Source organism: Neltuma alba, unplaced genomic scaffold (assembly GCF_004799145.2).
Source record: "Neltuma alba isolate B1F8T4 unplaced genomic scaffold, ASM479914v2 tig00012843_pilon, whole genome shotgun sequence".
Classification (NCBI taxonomy): domain Eukaryota; kingdom Viridiplantae; phylum Streptophyta; class Magnoliopsida; order Fabales; family Fabaceae; genus Neltuma; species Neltuma alba.
Window position 1 is genome coordinate 307,478 of NW_021637231.1, and position 26,932 is coordinate 334,409.

General features: G+C 32.6%; 3 protein-coding genes across 4 annotated transcripts; all 3 read left to right on the plus strand.

The window, feature by feature from the left end:
• The first annotated feature begins 11,547 nt into the window (after window positions 1-11,547).
• On the plus strand, window positions 11,548-16,554 carry LOC114731746 (cation/H(+) antiporter 18). Of its 2 annotated transcripts, none has more exons than XM_028918993.1 (4): window positions 11,548-11,619; window positions 12,945-13,182; window positions 13,912-14,913; window positions 14,992-16,554. In XM_028918993.1, the coding sequence occupies exons 2-4, from the start codon at window positions 12,991-12,993 to the stop codon at window positions 16,252-16,254; spliced, it is 2,457 nt and encodes an 818-aa protein (XP_028774826.1). In that variant the 5' UTR covers window positions 11,548-11,619; window positions 12,945-12,990; the 3' UTR covers window positions 16,255-16,554. The 2 variants fall into 2 exon arrangements, with proteins under 2 accessions (XP_028774826.1, XP_028774827.1); XM_028918994.1 differs by lacking the exon at window positions 11,548-11,619 and adding an exon at window positions 11,656-12,104.
• A 480-nt stretch (window positions 16,555-17,034) lies between these two features.
• LOC114731730 (dirigent protein 5-like) lies at window positions 17,035-17,610 on the plus strand. The gene has a single exon (XM_028918973.1). The coding sequence runs from the start codon at window positions 17,035-17,037 to the stop codon at window positions 17,608-17,610; it is 576 nt and encodes a 191-aa protein (XP_028774806.1).
• Window positions 17,611-24,055: 6,445 nt separating this feature from the next.
• LOC114731762 (disease resistance response protein 206-like) lies at window positions 24,056-25,042 on the plus strand. The gene has a single exon (XM_028919018.1). It carries the CDS (start codon window positions 24,170-24,172, stop codon window positions 24,722-24,724), a length of 555 nt encoding a protein of 184 aa, XP_028774851.1. The 5' UTR covers window positions 24,056-24,169; the 3' UTR covers window positions 24,725-25,042.
• Window positions 25,043-26,932: the final 1,890 nt, after the last annotated feature.

Consider the following 26,932-nt stretch of genomic DNA (forward strand, 5'->3'; position numbering starts at 1 on the left):
TTCGGAATTCACGATATTAGCTTTCTACATAAAAATGTGAAACAAAGTGTTTGTTAAAAAATATATTATTTGACTTCTATAATTTTCATTCTATTAATTATAGTTTCACAGTGTTTAACTAATCCAAACTAGCTCAGGCCCCAAAAAAAAAAATCATCCTAACCAGCTGGTTCCTTAAATTTCAGCTTTTCAATAGGTTGCAATTCAAACTTTTAGAAAAGCATCTCTTTTTCTAAGAATTAAGATATAATAAATTATAAAGTTTAGAGAACAATAGACTAAATGATTAAAATTTGAGGAACTGAGTTGTTTGGATTAGCTTTTTGAAAATAATTTCATGTGAGATGTAAGTATATCATGTTGACGTGAAAGTGTTTCTGAGAAGTTAATCCAAGTATCCAGTTTAAACTCATAGGAGCATAGTCACCAATGAGCCAAAGTTATTGGAATTGAATAATTAATTTTTCAATAAAATTATGGAAGCCTAATCACAATTGACTTGTGGATAACTTTTGTTTTTTGTTTTGTTTTTTTCAAATTTTCCGGCCAAAACGTGTGGGGGTTGTGAATTCATATGTCAATGTCAACTTACGCTTATCCTACGTGGCATTGAAGCGTCAAGAGCAAATAATTATACTTTCATCGAAATTGCGATAAAAAAAAATATTTTGAGGAGTCAAGATAGACATGCAACTCAATTACGATGGAAAATGGGAATATTCAATCCTTGGACCGGATATAATGCAATCCTCTAGCTAATTTAAATCTTAACCACTGATATATAGTAATCACAATCAAGTCGCATAATTTATTGATGATTAAATGAGTTAACTGTAGTTTTATAATTTTTATTTATGTTATAATCATTACTAGACAATATGTACGAACAATTTTCTAGTGAATTTTTGATAACGCTTATTAAAAAAAAAAAAAACTACAAGTGAGTTTTTGCTAACTATGATTTTACCGCTGTGGTATCGGGGGTGTTCCTTTTTGCATCATTTTAATTAAAAGTCTACTTGTTATATATATAGCCCAATTATCGTCCAATATTTTAAACTAATTAGATTTGACTTTACAGTTTTTCTTTTAGTATCATGTGACATGATTTATGGGCGGTTCAGGGGAAAAAAATGAACTTTATAATCCACGTGTTATGAATTAAGCATGGCCACAATTTGAAGTTTGATTGTTTCAAATTTAAAGCATGCGTGCAAAATTACACTAGGATATGGCATATACTTAGGGGAAAAAAAGTAAAAAACACAGCAAAAGTCGTCAAAGGAATCAAAATATTAAATTCAACAATCAATTCTTTTTCAGCTGAAAATTCAACAATCAATTTAAAATCGAAATTATTAGCTTTGTTACGTAATATGTGAACAATAACAATTGCACTTTGCCTGAATCAAACTCAAATATAGGGTACATTCTGACTGTATCATATATATATTTTAACATATTTATTTGTGCTTATTTGAAGTTACTTACACGTGTACTATTATATTGCACAAGACTGTGACTTTAATTTAGAGCTTATTTGGTATTTATTAAAAAATGGATATGAAGGAGAATGTAATATACTACTATGATGCAATGCAATAACTGCCATTTAACTTGCAGACTATTATTATTTTTTTATGCATAAAATTTTATCAAAATTTTCGCACTAATAAAATTTTTATTAGGTAATTTTTTCCCTAATTTTTTAGATTTTATCTTCTATTCATAATTTTATCATCACCATTGAATACAAGTCCCTTTTTTCTCATTTCTTTGTTTCTTTTCCAAATTTTCACCGGAACATTCTTTTCCCCTTTCTGTCTGTTAACTTCTTACAGCTTGGCCCTTCATTTTCTTCACCAAAACTTGAGAATAAAATACATATAATTAGTTTGAAATTTTTTTCATGGATGTATATTTTTTAAAATAATTGGAGATGAATTAGCGAGCTTTTTATGAATCTTGAGAAAAATAGGAAGCATATTATACTGTTTATCAGCATTTTACTCTAACGATATTTAACTTCGGTGCTTTTATTATCAAAAATTGAAAATGAAGGAAAAAAAAATTCACTATAACAACTAGTAGAACACAATTAGGATGTAGTATATTCAAACTTTGAAAATTAGAGCAGAATCTTATATATTTAACACTGCAAATATAATTTCGGGTAAAGTAGCATTTAGCACCATAATCCAGTTGATAATGTATTCAGTATCCTAAAAATTAAAATGGTGCATGTAATTTAAAAATAAAACCAGGATGTTGTTTGAATGCATCTTATATAAATAAAGATGGGAGTGTTAAATGTAATTAAAAAATAATATATAGGACGTTACTTTATATGAGTGCGCACTGTATACTCACAGTCACGAGTTTTTTAATCTGCCACCGTCTGTAATGTATACTAATAAACAGTTAATTTCAAGTACATTAAAACGCATTAAAACGCAATAAAACATGCATATGTATTATGAAGCAGTAATAAGAAAACACTAACATTACTTTACGTAAGATTATGAAAACTTCCAAATTACTTAACATGACCACTCGGTACATTAAAAACTATTGTCGCATAATCGTAATTTTAAAATCACAGTGTGTTGCTCGTGATGAAATGATATGCAGGAAATATGTTTTTAGTGTATATAAAAGAAAAGTGGGACCATCGAGAGTTGGATCTAAGAAGAGAGGTTGAACAGGACGAATCAATGTTCAAATCTCTGAGGTATTCATATTTAGTACTTGATACTGTCTCAGATAAAATTGTCTCTAATAAAAAAATACTTGTGTCTAAAAAATGCGTATAATTTTTTGGAATGCACTACCTCTAATTCTTAATATAAGAGCTAATTTGACATTTATTTTCGTTCTAAATATAAGATCTCAATCCATTTTGTCTCTCATATTTATCCATCTTTTCTAATGTAGTCCTTGTAATAGTTGTGTATCTTAAATATTTCATCAAATGGTAGTTTTAGCTAATACACATGTTTAGTAAGGGCATTTTAGAAAAAACAGTACCTATTTATTACAAATAACTAACTGAACTAATTTTTTTAATATACTCAGATAGTAGTTGACTAGTTTTTATATTAAGAATTGGAATTAGTATATATATACTTGTCTTGGAATAAGGATGTGCTGCAAACGCTACAAGTGTAGGAAGCCTTCAATTCAAGTACTGATCAGCATTATTGAGGTAATTAAAAAGTGATGCGGTTGATATTGGAACTCTATTGATTAGTTGGTTGGTTAATTAAAAATAAAATTATGGATGAGCTGGCATAAAATACCATAACTGATTGGTGCGTTGACTATGTAAACAAATTAATTTCTTTTTTTCCAAGCTCGTGGTTGCGGATTAAAGCAGCTTGCTTCTCGCTTTAGTTTATTCTATCCCAAAATATTAAACGCACCAATTATTAGAACTCAAAGTCCACGGTATACTAATTAGTAATTAAATATATGCAAAGTCAAGTATCCATATCGTCGTCACTGTCCGAGAGGGATAACAGATTCTGGCATTGGGGCAGCCGGGCAGTTTTTTCTTTCTTTCCCTTTTTTTTAAATAAAAAATGGACCTCATTAAGCTACGGAACCAGTTTCGGTGCTCATCTCTTTGATGAGCACCATAAACTCATCAGATCTAAACCGTGTATACCTCATTTGAATGGTTTAGATTTAAAATCTTTAATTAATTATTTTTAAATAGAATAAACTATTTTTTGAAAGAATGATAGTTAAGAGATCATCACTATTTTAGATTCTATACATATTAAAATAATTATTTTAAATAAATAAAAATAAAAAACAAATCAAATCTGAACCACCCAAATGAGATATGGATAGTTCAGATCTGATAACCTTATGATGCTCATCAAATGGATGAGCACCGAAACTAGTTCCGTTAGCTATAGTTAGGAATGAGTTAGGGTACCTGTATTTAATTCTTTGTTTCATTTAAAATAAAAAAATAACAAGAAGAAATATTTGGGGGAAAAAATTACCATGCAATCTTATATAACCAATCTAATCACAAAATAATAGCGGCAACGTATACTTGTTGTCATTTTTATGCGCTGGAACTTATCATCGCATGTTTGTTATAGGACTTTTATATAATTAAATGGTCTATGTGAAACTGCATATAATAATTTTCCCAAATATATATCTACTTCAGCACATTTAAATTTGATTTAAATAATTAAAAATATTAAAAAGAAGTATAATTGAAAAGATACAAGTTATAATCAAATTCTCTTATTCGAAGACAAAAACACAACAGGTAAAGTTTACGCAACCACGGCAAAATAGACATTTATTTAAAACGTGAATTAGACTTCTCTTTTAATAAACAAACAAATTAATGCTTTTTTTTTATATGAAGATAGTTTTATTTTTAAAAAAATAAAGCGTTACATAAAATTATTGGATCTCCTTTCATATATGATAAAACCAGCTGAGAGTACCACAAAATCCCAATAACATAAAAAGTAACAAGCTAAGCAAAACAAATTAAAATAACAACATAAACTGAAAAATAAGAAGAGGGAGATAGATGAACTTGAACCAGTACGAGGAAGGAAGGGAGCGCAAGCAAATAGTGAGGCGGCCACATACCAAAACCGCTCACAAATCAACTTGAACAAACCATGCAATGTCTCAAAGGAAATAACCTAGTGCTAGAAATAGAAGTAAGCAGGAAATATGGTGCATAGACCATGAAAAGCTAGCATATATAAATAGAACGTCATATATAAATTATAAAAATAAGGAAAAGGATAGGTGATAGCTAGAACTCCGATTAAAATGAAACGATTTCACATGTATATCGATGTGTCATCATAGTCCTTTTATTATTTCTTTTTTCAATTATTCAAAAGCAGGCAGCAAGATAAGGCATGATAAAATTATTTACAATTATCAATGGCCTGTCTATTCGTGGAATTATTAGTATAAATAAGCGAGTCTAGATGATCATCAAATATTGACAATAATGAGAATATGGATTTCTCAATGTTCCTAAATTATAATCATTTTTCTTCATATATATGTGGTGCTTACGCAAGGAAGAAATAGGCCTGCGATATTTAATCGTTTACTTATCTTATGAATCTGCCTCACCAAAACAAATTACTGCATCAAGTATTTAATATAAGAGTTGGTTGGAGATTCAATTGGATTATGAATATAAAACTCTCAATCCATTTTATCTCCAATATTTATCTATTTTTCCCATAAATAATTTCTATGATAATTACATATGTTAAAAAATTTATATCAAAAGTAGTTCTAAAACACATATTTAGTAAGGGCATTTTAAAAAAAGATAATATTTGTTTATTATAAATAACTGACTTAATAATTTTGTTAATATCTGTAAATTAGTTGTCTAGCTTTTACATAAAGAACTAGAGATAGTATTTATACTTAATTTCATCAATCAACGAGAAACTATAATAATATGCATTGTAAAAACAATTAGAAACGAGTGGTTATATTATTCAAAAATTGTGAATCATATGACTAATTATATAATTTAATAATTAAATATACACTAGTAAATTGATGCCGAATAAATCTCTAACAAAAACATTTATTTATGCTTAATGTGGAGGAAAAAATGATAAACATGATATGGATCTACTGTGCACCATTGCATTTTTTTCACATTACCTCAAATGATTCATATATCAGTACGGTGTAGGAGTAAAAGGGATTAAGTTTCATTAAAATGCATATAATAAGCATTTAAATTTTGAGTTTGATTTTTTATCAGTATATAACCAAAATAAAAACCATTTCATGTTTTCTGTAGTTTTTATTTGCGCGAACTCTTCTTATTTTTATTTTTAAAAAGATCCATCTGTATTGTACGGAGAAAATCTAGTTCGTTTTTTAAAAATTAAAATACGACAAACATTTAAATATTTAATTTTGCAAGATGGACATTTCGAGGTTTTCCTAGAATAAACATGACGAGGTCACCGTGCATTATTGTGCCTATAAATGGAATACTCCCTCAGTCCCTCCCCTCCATTCTTAAATATTTTAAGACGAACCTTTGAAAAATATGATATTCATGTACACAAGGCAATTTATAAATTTTTAGAAGTAATTAATTTTTTTTTTTTCAAAATGCCGTAACCAATGACTGAAAATTTTGGTAAATCTTATCATTTTTAGAGGGGAAAAAAAAAGAGTACTTATAATTTTTAATCCCCGAGTTGATAAGAATAATAGAAATTTTGATCAAAGTTAATTTACAACTCTCATGATTAAAACCTATGTTATATCCAAATAAAAAAATTTATCCAATTAAGAAGATCGACAATATAATGAATAAAAACTTAGAACGAAGTTCAAATAAGTACACGAACATTTCAAAATCATGGCATGGTTTCAAAATTCAAACTGGGCCCTATATATTGTTATCAGCAACTTAAATATAATTATATAAATGAATAATAAATGGCATATACGTACGGAGTTACGGATCAGACCAGCGTACGGAAGTTCGACATAATTTTAATTAACCAAGGGGAGAAGTACGGTGTTATTCTAATGCAGACAACTAATCCCCATTTGTCCCTCATTTCATCTAAATGCATTTGACTTTTCTTCCCCCTTTTCTCTACTTAAGAAAAGTTTGTATGACTTAAGCCTGCAGAATTTTTTTGGCCACGTAAGCTTTCAAAACTTATTACTCTTCTTATTTTTAATATAAGACCTAATTTATTAATTTGAGAAAGTTAAGTATATTTACTAAATTAGTTAACGTAATATATTTTTTTCTTAAAATATTCCAATCATCTTTCCTTGGTTTCCTTCCTTTCTCCTCCTACTTGATTGTTGTTGAAAGAATATTAATCTGATTAATTTAGTAAAAAATTATAATAATGTGAAATAAGTCTTACATATAGAAAAAATATTAACTCTCAAAATTAGGTTATATATTAAAGAATAGATGAGTAATAAAAATCACAATTTTTAAAAATTATCCTTGATAAAAATCAGTAAATGGTGTGTCGTGCTTTATTTTTCTTCTGCGCACAAAATCAAAATTCTAGCTCCCAGTAAGGGGTATATTAAACTGGAAAAATTCATAATTTTTACCTCATGCATGTGATACAATGGATTATATTGTGTATAATAAGAAGTCATATAAAAAAGTCTTTCGAATTATTATTTGGATTAGAGGAAATATTGTCCGGATCTAACACTTATGAGATATGGATCAATAAATTCACGCAACTTACAAGATCAGCTAATATTTAATCTTCATTGGCATTTCATCTTTCATCACGTGTATTTTAATTAAATCGCATGTCGGTCAAGTGAATTCACTCATTAATTTAATTCATTGCTGAGAATTAATATATAATTTTGTAATAATCTGTAAGATTAAACTAGCCCTATCTTTGGATGGGAAGAAAATTAGGGAGAAAAGAATATTAAGAGAGAGAACTATTTAAAGTACTACCTCCTATCCCTAATTTGAAACCTAGTTAACTAATTTGAGTAGATTAAGAAAATTTGTTAAGTTAGTTATTTGTAATAAATAAGTATTGTCTTTCCTAAAATATCCCTGCTAATTATGTATATTAGCTAGAGTTACTATTTGATAAAACTTTTAATCTCTGAAACTACTGCAAGAATTACCTTAAAAAAAACAAATAGATACAAGAGACAAAGTGAATTATGGTCTTATATTTAATATCAAATTAAATATCAAACTGGTTTTTATATTAAAGACATGAGGTAGTAATTGTTTTACTAGTTTTAAAAGTTTTTCCTTCTAATGTTATTTCTTCTTTTTTAAATCTCCCGCAGCAATCCAAAGCTTACATATTTAGAGGGTAAACTCTGTTATAAAAAGCATGGCTTGCCGCCTCGCTGTTAAATTTCCTTCCTGTGCCCAAGTAATTCATTGTCAATTAAAACAGGAAGAATGACAGAAAAAGAAATTAAAAATTACAAATATCAAATCAGGTTTGATAACATAATTTTATTTGGTATCAATAAGTTTAAATTTGTAAATAACGACAAATTTTTATTGATATTTCTTATCTATCGTTTAAAAAATTTCAGTATCTTTTTTTGTTATTGTCCCATTAAAGTATTGCACCCCTCTCCCAGCAAAAAAAAAAAAAACCACAATCAATCTTAATATAAACTACTCTTCGGGTCTTAAAGATAAGACTCACCTTAGTTTAAATTATGGGTCTTACGTTTGAGATGGAAGGAGTATAAAAAACAAAAAAGGTTCTGTTCTTGATGTTGACTTTGAACAGCGCGTGACTCTGCTCCCCTTATAAATAAATGTATAAGGTGGTTGACTCTAGTTAAAAAATAACTAATTTCAATCAATGATGAAAGTATTGGTGATGACAGCAGAACACTATCTCATATCTTAATTATAAGACCTCTAATTCTAATTATAAGATCTTATTTATAGATTATAAACGAGATTTTATAATTAACACTGGACATAGCATAACAATAATAGAACAAGAAGACGTGAATAATTAAATTCCTTGCATGAAGATATACTTCTACACGTGCGGGTAAAGGATATAGCGTTTAACATTGATATCAAAATTATCTTTAATTTTAAACATGGTAACAATTTGCTGGTAAAAAAATAGAGCATCCATTTTAAATCAGGATCATTTTGTTTTGAAATAATGAAGTTTAACTTGTAAATGCAACTGAGAAAATAATTTTAATCTACTTATGTCGAATCTAAATACTACTATAATTCTCCCTTCATAATTTAATTTTCATTCTTAAAATTTTTTTAATTGTGTTAAGTTTTATTAATGTAACAACAAATAACGACACGCGCACACACATCATCTTAACATTGTTAAATATCTGGCAAAAAATTATAAATATGTATGACTTATCGTCATAAAAGTAATATAAAGGCATAGATAATGAAGTAAAATTAACTCATATACATGTGATGAAATATCTATACAGTACTACTAAAATTTAATGACTGACTTAATAAACACCATGTAAATTCAAACTAAAAGGTTAAAATTAGAAATTGAATGAGGTAATATATAGGGATCAGAATATTTCCCTGAAGAACTTGTCAATAGGATATTGTTCCCTAATTTTTTCCCTTTTCCTAATTCATTTGTTCTATTTTATTTTATTTTGTTTTTCATAAGGAAAAGCTCAGAGCGAGTTTTGAAAGTATAAAATAACAAGAACGGATAGTTTAATACCAGAAGTTAAATAGAGTGGGCCAATAAACATACATTGGCAAACAAAATTATCGAAAACTATAAACCTTTAGTGCATTTATTTATATTCATTAAATCAAATTCTTCAATCAAACCTTGTTATATGTGATTTTTATTACTAATGATGGTTTGGCAGAATTTTGAAATTTTAACAATGTGAATTTTTATTATTAAACAAAATTTACATGGCAGGATTTGATTAAATTATTAAATTTAATAAATATAAGCAAAAGGTTCTAAAGTTTTTTACTTATCAAAATTTTTTTGGTCAAATAGTTATCATAATATGATCCAATCATTCAATTTTATATCGCTGCTCCGCATTCCCATGCATAGTATATAGAAAATAATTTGCCTTTTCTTTTTGCGGGCTAAAAAGGAAAAAAATTACGCAAAGACAATGGTGATATGCAGTTTGGTGTGGAGAATAAGTTAAATAAAAGATAATAAGATGATAAAGAGAACAAGTATTATAAGTTTCATTTTGAGGACTGAATTCATCAAAGCAATAATTGACCAAATTAAAATTGAGGTTGTGGGTAGTTATTTAAGACTTAAAAGATTGTTTAATTAGACGAAGAATACCAAAAACAAAAAATACTTAAAAAATTAATGCTATAGACAAGTTAAATATATTATACCATGAATCGTGAGAAGGTATAGTTTACAATTTATCTAAAAAATGCATAATTGCAACAAGTGTTTTTATTGCTGATTTGTTTATTGCAAGAGGCAATATTTAAACAACTTGATCTTATACATAATCAAATGTTTTTTTTTTTTGCCGCGCCCTAACCAAATGCTTCAATCGAAGATGTTTTTAATAACATAGATTTTTAATAACTGAATAATGGATACAGCTATAAGAGTTGTGATCTGAGCAAAAGTTGAAAAAGAAAGAGAATTATGATCTAAGCAAGTACAAAGCTCACATACACACAACAATAACAGAGTGCCTAGTATTTTATATATTAGATATTAATTGCCTAATTAAGTTTCAGTTCAATTAGCTATAATTGGCACAACAAATTGCAATCATGTATTCTAACTCAAAGGGATGACATTTTTTATAGTTTGACTTCAATTGCCAATCAAACTTCAAAACGTGGTAGTTGGTCCCCCTAACGTGGTGTGGTAGTATTTAATTTTTTTTTAACCAACAGTAGTATTTAATATTGGTACTATACACATTTTATAATTAATAATAATCCATTGGATAAATTATAATAATACTTATAATTAATGTATATCACCCATAAAAGTTGATAAAAACAGAAATTTCAACCATTGCTTTCTGGATAGAATTTCATATTAATCCTATAGGGCACCACTAACAATTATTTATCTGACTAATTACATATGCTGCATATATAACAATATAAATCCTGATTCAGATTCTTTTTCTATTGTATAATTATAATTAAAAATAATTAAAATATGAAATTAAATTTCAAAAATAAGTAAATCCCTTTTATTTTATTCATAATACCCAGCGAAAACTGCTTAGTTTTATATAAACAAGCGGAAATCAATCAACCAAGACCAGCAGAGTCATCATGAGGCCCAAGGTTAACACTAACAGGAATAAGTGAAAACGGATAGAGAACTTAAGGGGCACAAGCTAGAGAGCTTGCTTAGCCAGAAAATCTGCAGCTTCTTGACATCTCGAGAGATATTCTAAAACTACTGATTTAATTTTTAGTATATTTGAGAATTCTAAAAGTAAAATTAAGTAGATTATTATCCCAATAATAATCAGCTAAGCTAATAATATTTAGTTTGCAATGAAACTATCTCTATTGAGTAGTCATGTTCTCAAGCAAATATAGCTGTTTTGATCATTTATCAGTGTTTGTTTTAAATTTTAAATAATAATAAAACAAAATAAGAACTTATTATAATTTTAATTTATTATTTCGCAATAAAAATTTCAAGAGGTTGCTATCATTGTCAACCTGATTAGATTTATGTGCAACTTTTATATTTTTGTTATCAATCTTCTCAATTAAAAATATTATTTTTACTAACAAGGTTAAAACTAATTATGTAATTTGCTCAGTATACAACATGGCTTAATCAGATAATTACATAGTTACCTACAAAAAAATTTACCTATTGGATAACGTTAATTTTATATTATTATTTTATGTTGATGATGATGATTAAGGAGGATATATAATATAACTAAGATCATGGGCGGTTGCACAGTGAGGAAAAAGCAAGGGGGGCAGGGGCATAGTTGGAATTTGGCTACATGAGGTCTCTATAAATGCCGCTTTAATCCCACTCTAATGACCGTCCCGCTCTTCCATGCTCTTCTTGGGTCACTGAGATTTCATTCTTTAACCCCAAACAGGTATCCCAATTCTTTCTTTTATTTTAATCCTCTCTGCCTTTAGTTTATTTGCTGCCAAAGAGAATTGCAGCGTTTTGTCTTCTGCTTTAATGATTTCAGTCCCCCGGAAATTGTATTACCGCGGCCAGTTTTGGGAAGATCAGTGTTACACTGTTACTAATCCCAAACCACGTTTCACGTTAACGCCAAACACAAAGCAGTTGCTTCTACGTTTCATGTTTGAAAATATGATTTTCGGTTGGCTAAGGGTGTGTTCGTGTAACTCAAAAATTTTTGAAAATCGAGACAAAATTTTCTATATATTTACTTATCATAAAAAGTTTTATTTATATTCAAACACCCTCTAAATACAATGATAACGCCATTATTATTATCCCAAATGCACATTTTAATTGGCAACATATCATCTTTATCCGCTTTCGAGAGCCATATCGCGGCATTCCGATGATTCCGGAGGAGGCCATAAAGCCAGAAGCGACGATCCAGTGGGGATCTCAATGCCACGTAATTGCAGAGGCTATATATATATTTTTTGGTTATATTATTTTGACCACTTCACAATAATTCAGCTGCATGTCGGTTATGATGGTGGACTTATTCAATTCGTTATATATATATATATATATATATATATATTTATTTATTTATGTATATTCGTTGCTTACGATTGTAATTGACGTTTAAAGTATATCCTAGTGGTTTCATTTTTTGTGGCCAAAATATCCTGGCGGTTTCGTGTAAAGTGTATGAATTTTGATGAAATAATTTTATAAATAGAACGACTTAATTAATACATTTATTATATATATTTGTAATGTAATTAAATTTACATCCAATGTTTGCAAAAATAACTAAATAAGGAGTACTCGGAATCTTTGTGAAATATACAATAAAAGAGTATTTCGATGAAAACTAAATCTTAATTTTAAAAGTAATTTTACAAAATATAAAATAAATATGTAAGAGGAGTTTTATCTTGATTTGTATAAAAAACTATTTAAAAATACTTTTTTTTTGGTCATCCTAAAGATGAATAAAGTAAGAATAAAAAGGAATCAGCAAACAAGCTAAGTTTCAAACAGTAGATGTCAGCGAAAAGGAAAATTCATGATAATTATTGAGCTTCCTACGTAAGTTTGGGTCTTCTCTCCAATCCCCCTGGGAAAACTTGATGCAACTAGTTAACAAAATAAAGTAACCAACCTGCAACCATACTATTCAACGCATGTGAATGGATTGCAATTCACGCTTTGGTATTCAAATCTTTGCTATAAATATGTATTTTGGGCTTGCTAAGATTAATATGATTTTGTGACTTTAATCAGGAAACCAACTAGGAATTGAGCAGAAGCTGAGCCGTTAGGAAGCAGAATGGCTAACGCAGGTAATTGTTCGTCGTCGTCCATGAAAGCGACGTCGAATGGAGTGTTCCAAGGAGATAATCCACTTGATTATGCTCTGCCTCTTGCCATCTTACAAATCTGCCTTGTGGTGATTGTCACGCGTGTTCTTGCTTTTCTTATCAAACCCTTGAGGCAGCCTCGTGTCATTGCCGAGATTGTTGTAAGTTCCCTCCTCTTGCTCTGTTCTACTTATTGTCATACTTTTGTCTGTTTCATCAGGACACTCCTTTTGTTTAGGATTTTATATGTATGTTCATTTTTTTTTCCCTTGACTGTTATTTTAATAACGCCAGCTGCTAGAATCTTAAATACAAGAAGAAAGAAAGAATTTTATGTTTTTTTCACTTCCTCCAACCTCTGGGTTAGGGGCCGGGCTACCCAGAAGGAAGCAGGTTGAGAAGAGTACATCTGTACTTTAGAGAGCTAATGACTTTGGACGGAGGTTTTGTTATTTGTTTGATCCTTATTTGAAGGATCTCATAATTTTTTTACAAAAATATAACTACGTTTGAAAAAGATCTATATTTGGTCAATTATTTCTCAAACAACTCTAGAATAAAGAAAAGGAAAAAACTGGTCTTTAGTCCAACCAATTCCTCGTTTTTTTGTCATGACAATCAGTATATCGAACAATAGCATTGTTTGCATCTAGTCAGTATTTAGAGATTGAGAATCACGTCGTACTACAATATCATGTATTGCTAAGATCCATCATCCGCTGCAAGCTGTGAAAAGGTCATTCTTAATAGGTTGCAACATTGTTTCTAAACTTTTCTTCCATGAATTCATCAAATGTGTAAATATTAAGTTTGATGTGATGTTTGAATTCACTTTTTGATTAGTGTTTGCGTATTCCATATGAGAAGTAAAAGTACTGTTCTTGCGGCAGGGTGGAATACTGCTAGGTCCATCGGTGCTGGGGCGCAACAAAACCTACCTGAATAAAATATTCCCTGCCAGAAGTCACACAGTGTTGGACACTTTGGCCAATCTTGGTCTCCTTTTCTTTTTGTTCCTTGTGGGCCTTGAGCTGGACCCGAGGTCCCTTCGCCGGACCGGAAAGAAAGCTCTTCTCATCGCCCTTGCCGGAATCAGTCTCCCTTTCGTAATAGGAATCGGAACATCCTTTGTGCTACGTGCAACTATTTCAGAAGGTGTCAGCAAAGCTCCTTTCCTCGTATTCATGGGAGTGGCTCTTTCCATCACTGCATTTCCGGTGTTGGCTCGTATTTTGGCTGAGCTCAAGCTCTTAACCACCGATCTCGGTCGGATGGCCATGTCGGCAGCCGCTGTTAATGATGTCGCCGCGTGGATTCTTCTCGCTCTCGCAGTCGCTCTTTCTGGTTCTGGACAGTCTCCTCTGGTTACACTCTGGGTTTTATTGTGTGGTTGTGGTTTTATCTTAGGTTGCATACTTATTCTTCCGCGAATATTTGGTTGGATGGCTCGGCGTTGTCCTGAAGGTGAACCGGTCGGCGAATTGTACATCTGTGCGACATTAGTTGTAGTACTGGCGGCTGGTTTTATTACTGATCTTATTGGAATCCACGCCCTATTTGGTGCATTTGTGGTTGGAGTTCTTGTGCCAAAAGAAGGACCCTTTTCTTCAGCTCTTGTTGAGAAAGTGGAGGATCTAGTATCTGGTCTCTTACTTCCATTGTACTTTGTTTCCAGTGGACTAAAGACAAATGTGGCTACTATTGAAGGCGCTCAGTCATGGGGTCTTCTGGTTTTAGTCGTATTTACGGCTTGTTTTGGAAAGATGGTTGGCACCATACTTGTCTCCCTCCTCTGTAAGGTACCTGTACGGGAGGCTGTCGCTCTTGGATTCCTCATGAATACCAAGGGATTGGTGGAGCTCATTGTCCTTAATATTGGTAGAGACAGACAGGTATATATAACTCTACCGAATTACTTCTATGTAACTTGCGTGTTCAGTGAAGTCTAATCAATTTTCACCTGTACGTAGGTGTTGAATGACCAAACATTTGCTATCATGGTGCTGATGGCTGTCATCACAACGTTCATCACAACGCCTGCTGTTATGTCAGTGTATAACCCGGCCAAAAGAAGGGTGAAAACTGACTATAAATATAGAACTGTTGCGAGGGAAGAGCCGAGCACTGAGCTTCGGCTTTTGATATGTTTCCACAGTGGAAGGAACATCCCATCAATGCTGAATCTGGTTGAAGCTTCCCGAGGCACTGGAAAGAGAGAAGGGCTTTGCTTGTATGCATTGCACCTCATGGAATTGACGGAGAGGCCATCAGCTATCCTAATGGTTCACAAGGCCAGAAAGAATGGGCTTCCTTTTTGGAACAAAGCTCGACGTTCTGAAACCAACCAAATCGTAGTTGCTTTTGAGGCTTTCGAGCAGCTAAGCCGAGTATCTGTTCGTCCCATGACGGCTATCTCTGCCATGTCAACCATTCATGAGGACATATGCGAATCTGCAGAGAGTAAAAGAGCAGCAATGATAATCATCCCATTTCATAAGCACCAAAGGATAGATGGAACCTTGGAAACCACTCGATCAGAATTTAGAGCAGTGAATCGGAGGGTTCTGGCACACGCACCATGCTCAGTAGGGATCTTGGTAGACCGTGGACTTGGTGGAAACACTCATGTACCAGCAAGTAATGTTTCTTCTGCAATGACTGTTCTATTCTTCGGGGGTCCTGATGATGAAGAAGCCTTAGCTTATGGTCTGCGAATGGCGGAACATCCTGGTATTAGTTTAACCGTTGTCTGTTTCCTAGCGGGAAGCTCAGAACATGTAGCGGCAGGAGGAGAGATTGTGAGTGTAGATATGAACGAGGAGACATCATCAACTAAGAAAGAAGGATTAGGAGACGAGAAATTCCTCACGAAAGTGAAACAAAATGTGTCAGATAACAATTCAGTGAAGTTTGAAGAGAGGATGGTGAAAACTTGTGAAGAAGTTGTGGAGGTGGCTAGAGAGTATAGCAAATGCAATTTGGTTTTAGTAGGGAGGAAGCCAGAAGGTGAAGTGGCCATAGCTTTGAAGAATAACAATGGAAGAGGCGAGTGCCCAGAACTGGGGCCAATATGTAATTTACTTACCTCTTCAGAGTTCTCAACCACAGCATCAGTATTGGTAGTTCAACAGTACCAAGGCCAGAAAGCTGTGAATCGTGCACACTCCTCGTTTGCCTCGAGTAGAGTTGCAGCTATATTTGCGAATGAAGATGAGGACAAGAATTCTAAGTAATGTCTTTTCTCTGACTCAAGTTCGATCTCAAGTTCCTACGTACGTGTATGTTCTGTTCGTTGGCCTGCATTTGGAATAATTCAGCAGGAGAAATGGGTTTTGAGATCCAACCTGTTCCACTTCGTGTGATGTAAATATAAAACTGCAACTGCAGGTCAACGATGGGGTTAAGCCTTATCTTTCTAAAGATCACAATCCTTGTAAATTTGTAATTTTTATGCTGTTTTTATATGCAACTTTTCATATTTTTCCATGTGACTCATTAATGGGTAACATATGCGCCTTGCTCATTTTATCAAACGGTTTGATTAATTATTCACTTTTATTTTTAAGGCATATTGTTGTAAATTTTTTTTAAAAATAATTTAATAAACCAACTTATAATTGAAGTTTTCTTTTTTAAAAAGAAGGACAAAAATAAATAAACCTAGTCATTATCTGCTTCGTCTAACTTCCATCAGACAACTTCAAGCAATTAAGTATAGGGAGGGGGCCATACTTTTCTTGGGCTGCAAGGTTTAGAACAGAGTAGTACTAAAGCTATGAAACGAATAAATTGGGTGTGTTGAATGTTAGCCTATTATGGCTCAGATTCCAAGCCTGTCGTTTCTGATAAAAGAAGGATCACGAACAAATGATTCCGTCAAATAATCCAAAAAGCCGTAAGCATTGTTGGGAACTCCACCGTATTATCTAATTTTTCTGTCCGATCAAGAGAATATAAGCTCCACAGAACCCAGGGAAGTGATCGATCAAGAGCAAAGAACAGAGCAAACAAGCATGAAGAAGATGATGGTGAGGAAGGAAACGGTGAAAATATACTGGTGCCTCCTCCTTTTCTTTCTACCATCAATATTCCACTCTGCTACTTGTCACAGAAAATCATTCATAGCAGAGAAACCATGCAAGCGATTCGTCTTGTTTTACCACGACAAACTCTACATGGGAAAAAACTCAGACGCATCCAATGCAACATCGGTGGCCGCTGCAAATCAGACATATCTCGGGAATTCCCAGATGGGAATGTTGGTTATATTCGAGGACCCAGTAACTTACGACAGAAACTTTCATTCTCCTCCTGTGGCTAAAGCTTCAGGGTTCTATTTCTATGACACTAAGGATGCTTATAATGCTTGGTTTGCCTATACACTCATCTTTAACTCCAGCGACTACAAAGGAACTATTAATATAATGGGAGCTGATTTAATGGGAGAGAAGACCAGAGATCTTTCTGTGGTTGGTGGCACGGGGGACTTCTTCATGACCAGAGGAATTGCGACTTTTGAAACTGATGCGGCCGAGGGTCTGGATTACTTTCGTCTCAAGATGGACATTAAGTTGTATGAATGTTACTAGCTTTGCTTCTTAACTTGACCCTTTGATTTGTCCAATAACTCTCTATTTGCATGCCTGTTGCTTCCCTCCATTTGGGGAGCTATAATGCGAATTATTACTTGTTACGCTTTTCTTGCATCTTGCACACTTGTTTCTCTGTTTCGACGAGTCTGTAGCTTGAACACTTCACTTAACAGGATTCATAAAAATAAAAAACAAGGGCTTCTTTTTGCCTCCTTCCTCCTTTTTATTACCGGAAGTTGGGCTTACAAAATAGACAAAACGGTCCGAATCACGTGTATGTATATTTCTTGGGCCTCAGTTTCTTCGTTTGTTGCGAGACCAATATACTTTAGGGAAAATTTTCATAAAAAGAATCCTAAACTTATCATTTCCCAATTTAAGTATCTAAGAACTTAAAATGTAGAGAAAGAAGTTGTACCTGATATGATATTTTGTAAACATAGTTAAATGACTAAAATAGTTTTATATCATATTTTTTAAAAAAATTATCAAATTTGTCATTGTTAGTACATTTTTTGTCATTCGTTATTCATTATTTGTCATTACCAATTCACAAATTGTTAACAAATCACTTGTAATTATCAATACATTTCTTATCATTTACTATTCAACACTTGTGGTTACTAGTTCAGAATTTATCAACAAACTTTTTAATATAGGATATTTTAATCATTTAACTATATTTGTAAAATATCATATCAAACACTACTTCCTCCTTTGTCATTTTTAATTGTTAGGTGCATGATTTGAAAAATCATATTTTGGAACTTTTTTATTTGTCATTTTTCCCATACATAAAAGACTGTAATTGTCACTCTAGCAGGCCGAGAAGCAAAACTGAAGAAGTTTGTGGCTGCTGCTAACACTTTCATTCTTTGGCTCTTTCTCCCCCCCCCCCTAAATGAACAGAGTCAGGTGAGTTAGATCTTCAAAACTCGCTAATGCATGTTTAGTTTTACCTTAGAAGCGTAATGGCTTCTAACCTAATACCAACCACAGTCTAAAATCAAAGTCAAAATAGATTATATATAGTTTAAAGGATGCCGATAAAGATATTTTATGTACCTTATTACACATATAGATGAGAGCAATCAAATCCATCTTTAACCCAGAAGAATTTAGTTTTTGCCAAGCATCCTTAACTTGTTTTTAAATCAAATGTTTTATCAAAGTTTTAATAAATTAATCCTATATAACAAAAATTAATGCTCATGCTTACCTTCAGAGTTGTTGATCAATAAGTTAATGATCCTGACCCACTTATATGAACAGATCTGGTCAATAATGGCTGCCTCCCTCTTTATAGCTCAAGATTCAATGGTAGTTATAAAACAGTCATCTGATAAACGTTCACATGTTTCTATTATCGAATTTTCAACGGATATATATATCTTTATATAATAAGTAAAATTTGATTATATGATGCTTAATCTTAAAAATTAGATATACCAAAATTAAAGTTGTGAGCTTGCTGCTCCTAGTTGGGCAATATTATTAAACAGACGTACAACGAGAGTGACGTGTAATTAATTATAATCTATATGAGAACCACGCCAAGGTCTATGGTCGTCATTTGTCTTTATAATTGGGCTTTACGAAAACACTTATAATTTGCTATAAGTTTATACTGGTTGTTGCTTTTTCCCCTAATATACATATTTGTCTTTGGTGAAAGCTTGAAGTTAGACAAACGCTCACTTTACAAATGCTAATTATTATAAGTTAGAAAAACCAAAAGGAATTAAAGAAAGATGATACCATGAACTTCGAAGTTAAAGTAAGGTCAAAAAACTCAAAAGCTTGACGACGAGAGGGTGGTGGTGGGGAAAGAAAATGAAACTGAAATGCCAAAACAAACTCTTAGAAATTAAAATAACGGTACGTCCTTTTCCAAGTTTAAGTGTTAGATTAAGACGCTTGCTCATATGCTCACAAGTCACACTCACATGGGAACTTTTTTCCACAAGTATTAATTGATAGTGGCCAAGCTAGTTAGTTAATTAAAGGGAGGGGGTGGGTCACATAATTTGGTGAGGATAGACCTAACTCCAAAAGGTGATGGTCATGGAGAGGAATCATTTTCAGTATTGCCGTCCAAGCTAGATTCACGAAGGAACTAGTAATGGAGCCATAAATTCCACGAACGTACGTATCCAAATTCCAATTTCCACGAACGTTCTTTTTTTGTGGAATATGCAGTTGGTGCCGAAGAAGGTTGTTTGTGACGTTGGTCTGGACAAATTAATAAGACGTTTCAATCCATACCAAGAGCAAATAGCCAGGGCAAAAAAAATCTAGACTTGATTCTGGCTATTTGAATACTCATCTCTTGCCTGTCTGTTTCCACTTGTAAAATGATATTCATATGGAATTGGGGAGAATCGCCAGCACAACTCATGGAAATCAAGACACGTTCAAACGGCCACTGTATAAAATATTGGCAGACATTCCCCCAAGAACCATGTAAAAGTGTTATTGTCATGGCATGGCACATGCTATGACCTATTTAATCATGATTCAGATATATATAATAGTTCAATTATAATGAATAACTGGAAATCATCAGTTCTCAACTAATCAAGGGATCAGTCTGATTTTCCCAAAGAAATTGCACTAAAATTAGTGTTTTAATTGATGCGCGACCTTCCCTAGTAACAGGAGGCAATATGAAGCACATATATCCCAAACAGGAAGCTGCTGGTGTTATACATTCATGACAAGACTTAAATGGAAAGCAAATACTGGTATCATCGAGAATTTGGATGACCCCATCAGGCCCGACTTAATTATAATAACCTTTGCACTATATTAAACACTACAAAAGGCTTTTAAAATTATTATTTGCGATACCAAGAATACTAACACTGCTCCATCGGGTTGGATTTACGTTTGTGGGTGAATAGCACAATCAACTTCTCTGGGAGCCGACCCCATATATATCATGCAGAAAAATTAATACTCCACAGAGAAAACTGATTGTTCTGCAGATTTCTTCATCGCCACTAATTTAATGCTTTTTTAGATGCCCCAAAGTTTCTGATTAGACAAAAGGATGCGTTGAGTTCTATATGTACACATGTAAACGTCAAGCGTTGTGCCTGGATTTAATTAGGTTTGCCTCCAGAAATTCAGGGGAAACACCTATAACCACCCAAATTTGATTTGTGATGTGTCTGGATTTAATGAGGCTTGCCTCCAGAAAGTCAAAACAGACAAGTATAATTCAATTAAAATGTTCCCCAAGTTAGACTAAATCCAGTACTCTGTAAGAAAAATGAGTACTAATCATGTGGTGTACTATATATTGTCCATAACTACTTTTTAATGGTCCTAGCAGGTTAATCAAGGTAGGGCCATGATTTGGTGAGTGTCAGACCTAAATCCAGAAAGTGTCGAGGGAGGCATCATGTTACGTAGTGCTGCCTTAGATTCGTTAATTGGAGAGATCAATATATATAATATATTTTGCAATATAAATTATATTACAAATTTAAAATAGAAGATCAGTACGACAAAACATTAATAAAGAAACAGTTAAGTAGAAAAAGCACTACCGCATTACATTAACTTGGGTTGGCGGCTTGGCGCTGTTGTGGAATGTTTGGATATTAAACTCACCTTTGGTCCCAAAAAAAAAAAAAAGAATATTAAACTCACCGACCCTTAAATTGACTTCTCATGTGGTCCCTTCCACCACTGTAAATCAAATTACACCAAACTCTCACCAACCCTCTTTTCTGATTCATTCGTACTTGCAATTAATCACCACAGAAAAAATAAATAAACAAATTAGGAAAAATTACAAATAAAGACCTTTGAATATGTAAAATTATAATTTTGAATCATGAATTTGAAAAATAGCAAATAAGGACCCGATCCTACTTTTGCAAATATGAAATGTTAGTGAAATGTCTGAAATGCTTCTCAGTTAAATGACAAGTTGACTATGAGAAATAACAAGTTCATTTTAGTGAATGACAACTTCAGTAGACTAAATTACAACTTGGTTAAGAGTATGCCAAATGACAAGTTGACTATGAGAAATAACAAGTTCACTTTAGCGAATGACAATTTCAGTAGACCAAATCACAATTTGGCTAAGGGGTATTTCAGACATTTCACTCACATTTCATATTTACAAAAGTAGAACCGGGTCCTTATTTGCTATTTTTCAAATTCAGGATCCCAAATCACAATTTTACATATTTAGGAGTCTTTATTTGCAATTTCTCTAATAAATTAATGTTATTCATGTCCAAATTCCTGAAATTACTCATAATCTTGTCCATAAAGTATTTCTAATATGTTTATATGCTGTAAATTTTGTTTACTATATTTTAAAATTTAACTACTATTATGTAACTATATCCTTATTTAATATTACCTACAGTCATAAATATAAAAACTAATTTGTAATACAATTTATACTAAAAATTAAATCTTATATTTAGGTTTGGAGGTACTATGTGAATATATTTCTTAAGAAAATTATAGAAAAAATTGTACACTGTTGTAATAAATAAAATTATCGACGTAACTTTTAGTGAGTGGAAAAACTCCTTTTTGCTCCATAAATAGAACTAAGGGAATGGCCTATGACCAATATCAATCTTAGGAAAATGATACAAGTATTCCAACGCCCCACCACCACTTGTTCTTTAGTCAATGTAAATTAATCATCGGTCCTAGTCGCCCCTCCACTACTAGGAACGATAGTGTACAAGTCGTTTTGTTCTTCTTCTTTTTCAATATCTTTATCAAGAGTTGTGGAAAGTTTTATGAGAATACCATAAAGAATACAAATCCAAAAATAAGGTCAATTAATAAGAGCTTCAAATCTAAAATGTATCTACAACGTAGAGGAGGGTCACACATTCTTTCACCTTAATTAACTATGAACGTTGACTTGTTTTTCATATTACACCGTAACATTAATGTATTCTCTTCTTTTTTTTGAGCCCAAGGTACGTGTATTTATTTTCGGTAGCAATAATTAATTCTCTTGCATCGTATTCCTTTCAAAACGGCTTCCATGTTGACCACGAAACCCTCTCCATAAGGATTGAATTTCTGACTAGATGCTTAAAGCATCATTTTTGAATGCTGTTTACAGTTCATATAATAATAATAATGATAATGATAATAATTGGCAGCACCACCCTATATATCTCCCCATGCAGTTGCCTCTGGAATTTTAATATCAATCAACATTGACAATATAAACCTGCGGTAATCTCAACTCTCTTAACTTCTTGATTTTATACAAACAAAAACTTTGCTAACGGCAGATAGAACAGTGACATGAAAATCCTTTATTTTTAAAGATATGGTCGTAGATTTAAGAATGGACGAAAAAGAACTTGTAATTAATAATTTTTTCCTCGTGCCGTGCAATCTGAATGGGAGTTGCGAAAAATTGAGAGAATATGTTTATCTTTTTTTCCCCTCAGTTTTTACAATATATATTCAGTGTTATATTGCCATTACTACTAAATTAACTGTTAATTATATTTAATTCAGCTACTAATCAAAATAAACAAAACTAAAATGAATCAATTGAGATGGCAACATATAAATTACTATACGTACCTCTATATTATTTACTACGTCCACGGGAAGTTAAAAAGAAAAACCCAAAACAGTTGGCCGAAAGAAAAAAAGAAAAAGAGAAACCGAAAAAAGTGATTCAAAGGAGATTGTAATTAAAAAAGTTGATGCAATGCTGACTTTTCCCCCCTAATCATAGTTATCTTTTTATTAGATGTAGTTTTATTCGAAACATTATCAGATACTAAATATAAATATTTTTTTAATAAAAATTTAAATCTTGATTTATCAATTGAATGTACAGGTAGGTTGTTGAGGATTTTTCTTGTTTGATTCAGATTTTCCGTTCCCTCCAAACAAACTGTAGGTCTATCTCAAAAGCGACAACCAACAACGACAAAAAGTCTAAATTCAAAGGCATAATAATTAGGCAGAAGATGCCACGGTGAATAAAGAAAGATCAATGCAGGCTTTTTAATTTTAATTTTTAAATTTTGTTTTTCAGTTTCTAAAAAATTATTCTAGAGTTATTTTCGTTTTCTTTTTATTTTTAAAGCACAATACATTTAGTCATTATAAGCTACTCTATGACTAGACGCCGGCCACTACCACCTACCGTCGGTCTTGGCCGGCAACGACTAACATTGGCCTTTTTTTTTTTTTTTTTAATAACTTCAAAACTGTTTTCAAATTAATATAACTAAAAAGACTTTTCAAAAAAAAAATTGAAAAGTAGTTTCCAAATAGTTTTCGAAAATGAAAACCAAATCAAACAACACCGCAAATTTTTTCCTATTTTGTTTTTCTTTGCTCGCATGCTTTTCCCTCTCTTTTCCACAGAACAACGACCTTTTTCGGCCCTTATAACAGGACACACACTGAACTGAAGTAAGCCAAGTCACCTCGGCTTAGTCATTCCTTCTTCTAGTTTCCAAATCTTGAAGCTCCTTCTTTGTTTCTCCTTCATTAAACTATTTCTTTCTCTCAAGAAACTCGTAGTTCTCCAATAATGGCTGCCATAACTTGCTCTGTTATCATCTTTCTTATGTTTCTTTCTCTGTGTTCGGCTTTCCCTAGTAACAGGAGGCAGGATAAGCCATGCAAAAACCTCATATTATACTTTCACGACATTATTTACAACGGAGAGAATGCTGGTAATGCTACTTCTGCCATTGTTGCAGCTCCAGAAGGTGCTAACTTAACCAAATTGGCCGGTCAATTTCACTTTGGCAATATTGCAGTTTTCGATGACCCCATCACGCTGGATAATAACCTTCACTCCAAACCAGTTGGGAGGGCTCAGGGCTTTTATATTTACGATACCAAAAATACTTACACTTCTTGGCTCGGATTCACATTTGTTCTTAACAGTACAGATCACCAAGGCACAATCAACTTCGCCGGAGCCGACCCCCTTATGCAGAAATCCAGAGATATCTCTGTCATTGGTGGCACTGGAGATTTCTTCATGCACCGAGGCGTCGCCACCATCGTCACCGATGCTTTTGAAGGCGAAGTCTATTTCAGGCTTCGTGTGGACATTAAGTTCTATGAGTGTTGGTGATGTGCTAAAATGCGTCGAGTAATTAATTAGCATATAACATATAATATATATATTTATATATAGTCGAGCAGTGTTGTGTCAACTCATTGAGTATGGTCTCTATACATTGGCGAGAGGAACAGATTATTAACATGAAAGTGCGATAGAGGTTAATTCAGAAGTTTTATCTCACGCATGGCTCATGTTTTTCAAAAGCAAGTTTCTTGTGCGTCTTTAATATCACCCACACACACACCCACACACCCCCCCACACACATACACATATATTGTATGCCTTGAGCCACGTCTTGATCAATAAAACTCATTTTCTACTTCAAAGCTGTGCTATTTAACGTACTTCAGTTGGAGAAACGGGAATTATGGGGAGCTAATTACTGTACCGTAACGAATGTTGTCCTCGTACTAGCTATTGGTTATCATCAGTCTTATATTGGATTGGATGAGTTTTCTTAAAAGGGAAACTTATAAGGCCTTGCCTTCCTCAATTCCAATAGCTTGGTTTTAGGGTGTGGTTTTCTCGAAGACTTGTTACACTATTGTTTATTATCAATGGTATTTCTTGGCCAACCTCACGATTCGCCATTATTTGTATATATACGTAGATGTCCATTTTCAGAGATTCATCATATAGACACCTAAGCACCGGCCACATCTGATTTTTGTGATGCGTGCGGATTACTATGGTTTTAGCCCCGATAAGTAAGAAGATGATACAGGCAAAACCTCTTCGCGGAAAACAGCTACAATGTTGATGAATTAATATTATTGTTCATTGAATTGAGTCTTGTGTCATGATGGAAGTGAATTCCTACCATGGAAATTTTCCCTTCAAATTGTCATTAATTAACAATGAAAAGTGTTAAGTTTAAATACGTATGTTTATTGTGGAAAGTAGTGTAGAATATTTGAACCGTACCAGCTATGTTATAAATATCCCATTCCTCTTCAAAATCTTCTTCCTTTGGCTTTAGGTAGGCTTGGAATAACGTGCGTACAGATATATATTGACCATCAAAGAGCTCGTTCATTTGCATGCTGACCATATATATGTATAGTTCCGCTCCGCGTGCATCATGAAACTTGGGTTTACGGCGTGCAAGGCTTCAGAATCACTCACTACTCATGAAAGTTGGCTGGAAATTGGCGAATGAAGTGCAAGAATGACCTGTGGGTCCATTCTTCAGATACTCAAAGTCCCGTTAGTAATGGCCGCCAAGACTTCATCTTTCTCATGTTATAACATGAGGCAACATAAGCCATGCAAAAACCTCATGTAATATGATACTTTGTCAACATTATATCTATAAAACGGAGATATTGCGTATAAATTAACCAAATTGGCAGATCAATTCCACTCTGGGAACATTATGGTTTTCCATGACCCCATCACGCTCAATAATCACATTCACACTAAACCCGTTGGGATATCAAAAATACTTTAAGCTGGTTTGGCTTGGATTCACGTTTGTGCTCAACAATAAAGATCACCAAGGCACAATCACCTTCGCTGGAGCCAACCCCACTACTTTGCAGAAATGCAGAAATGTCTCTCTAATCCGTGGCACTGGAGATTTCTTCGTGTAGACGTCAAGTTCTTTGAGTGTTAGTGGGTAGATATGTTATATATATGACGTCTCTTCTGCTGAAAATTTTCAGCCACAACTGCTATGATAACGAATTTTCGATGTCACTACTGAAAACAAGAGGTAATTTTTTTTTATTTTCAGCAGCAATAAAAGATCGCTATTCAAAGTTAAATTTTTTGTGGTGTCTATTAACTTAATTATTGTGTATTTTTTGATGAGCAGAGAAAAATATTATTAACATGAAAGTGCTGTTATAGAGGTTAAATTCAAAAGTTTTTCTCCACATACATGACTAATAAAATATAATTACTAAAAAATCTCAATGATAATGGAGTAGTTTGTACTAAAAAGTTTTATAATAGCAAATGACAACTACTCACTTATCATTAGAATTTACTGACAATTATTTTTTCTAGCCTCGTTGTAATTCTTTAATTACCTATGTCACAAATGCGTGAGTACTATTCTTTGTCGTTAGATGGAATAATCATAATAATGTTAAGAGAACTTGCTGTTATATTAAAGTAATTGAGGTCGTTTCCGTCTTGTTCAACCACTTGTACTTGTCCTTTCGTCACACACATAAATAGCAACTGTTGAACACACCAAGGTCAAGAATCAA

What these genes read in the sequence shown, in the direction of transcription:
- LOC114731746 (XM_028918993.1), top strand. Translation starts at nt 12,991, where the DNA reads ATGGCTAACGCAGGTAATTGTTCGTCGTCGTCCATGAAAGCGACGTCG. An exon ending in GTGTCATTGCCGAGATTGTT is followed by an intron (nt 13,183 to 13,911) that starts GTAAGTTCCCTC and finishes TTCTTGCGGCAG; the next exon opens with GGTGGAATACTGCTAGGTCC. An exon ending in ATATTGGTAGAGACAGACAG is followed by an intron (nt 14,914 to 14,991) that starts GTATATATAACT and finishes ACCTGTACGTAG; the next exon opens with GTGTTGAATGACCAAACATT.
- LOC114731730 (XM_028918973.1), top strand. Translation starts at nt 17,035, where the DNA reads ATGAAGAAGATGATGGTGAGGAAGGAAACGGTGAAAATATACTGGTGC.
- LOC114731762 (XM_028919018.1), top strand. Translation starts at nt 24,170, where the DNA reads ATGGCTGCCATAACTTGCTCTGTTATCATCTTTCTTATGTTTCTTTCT.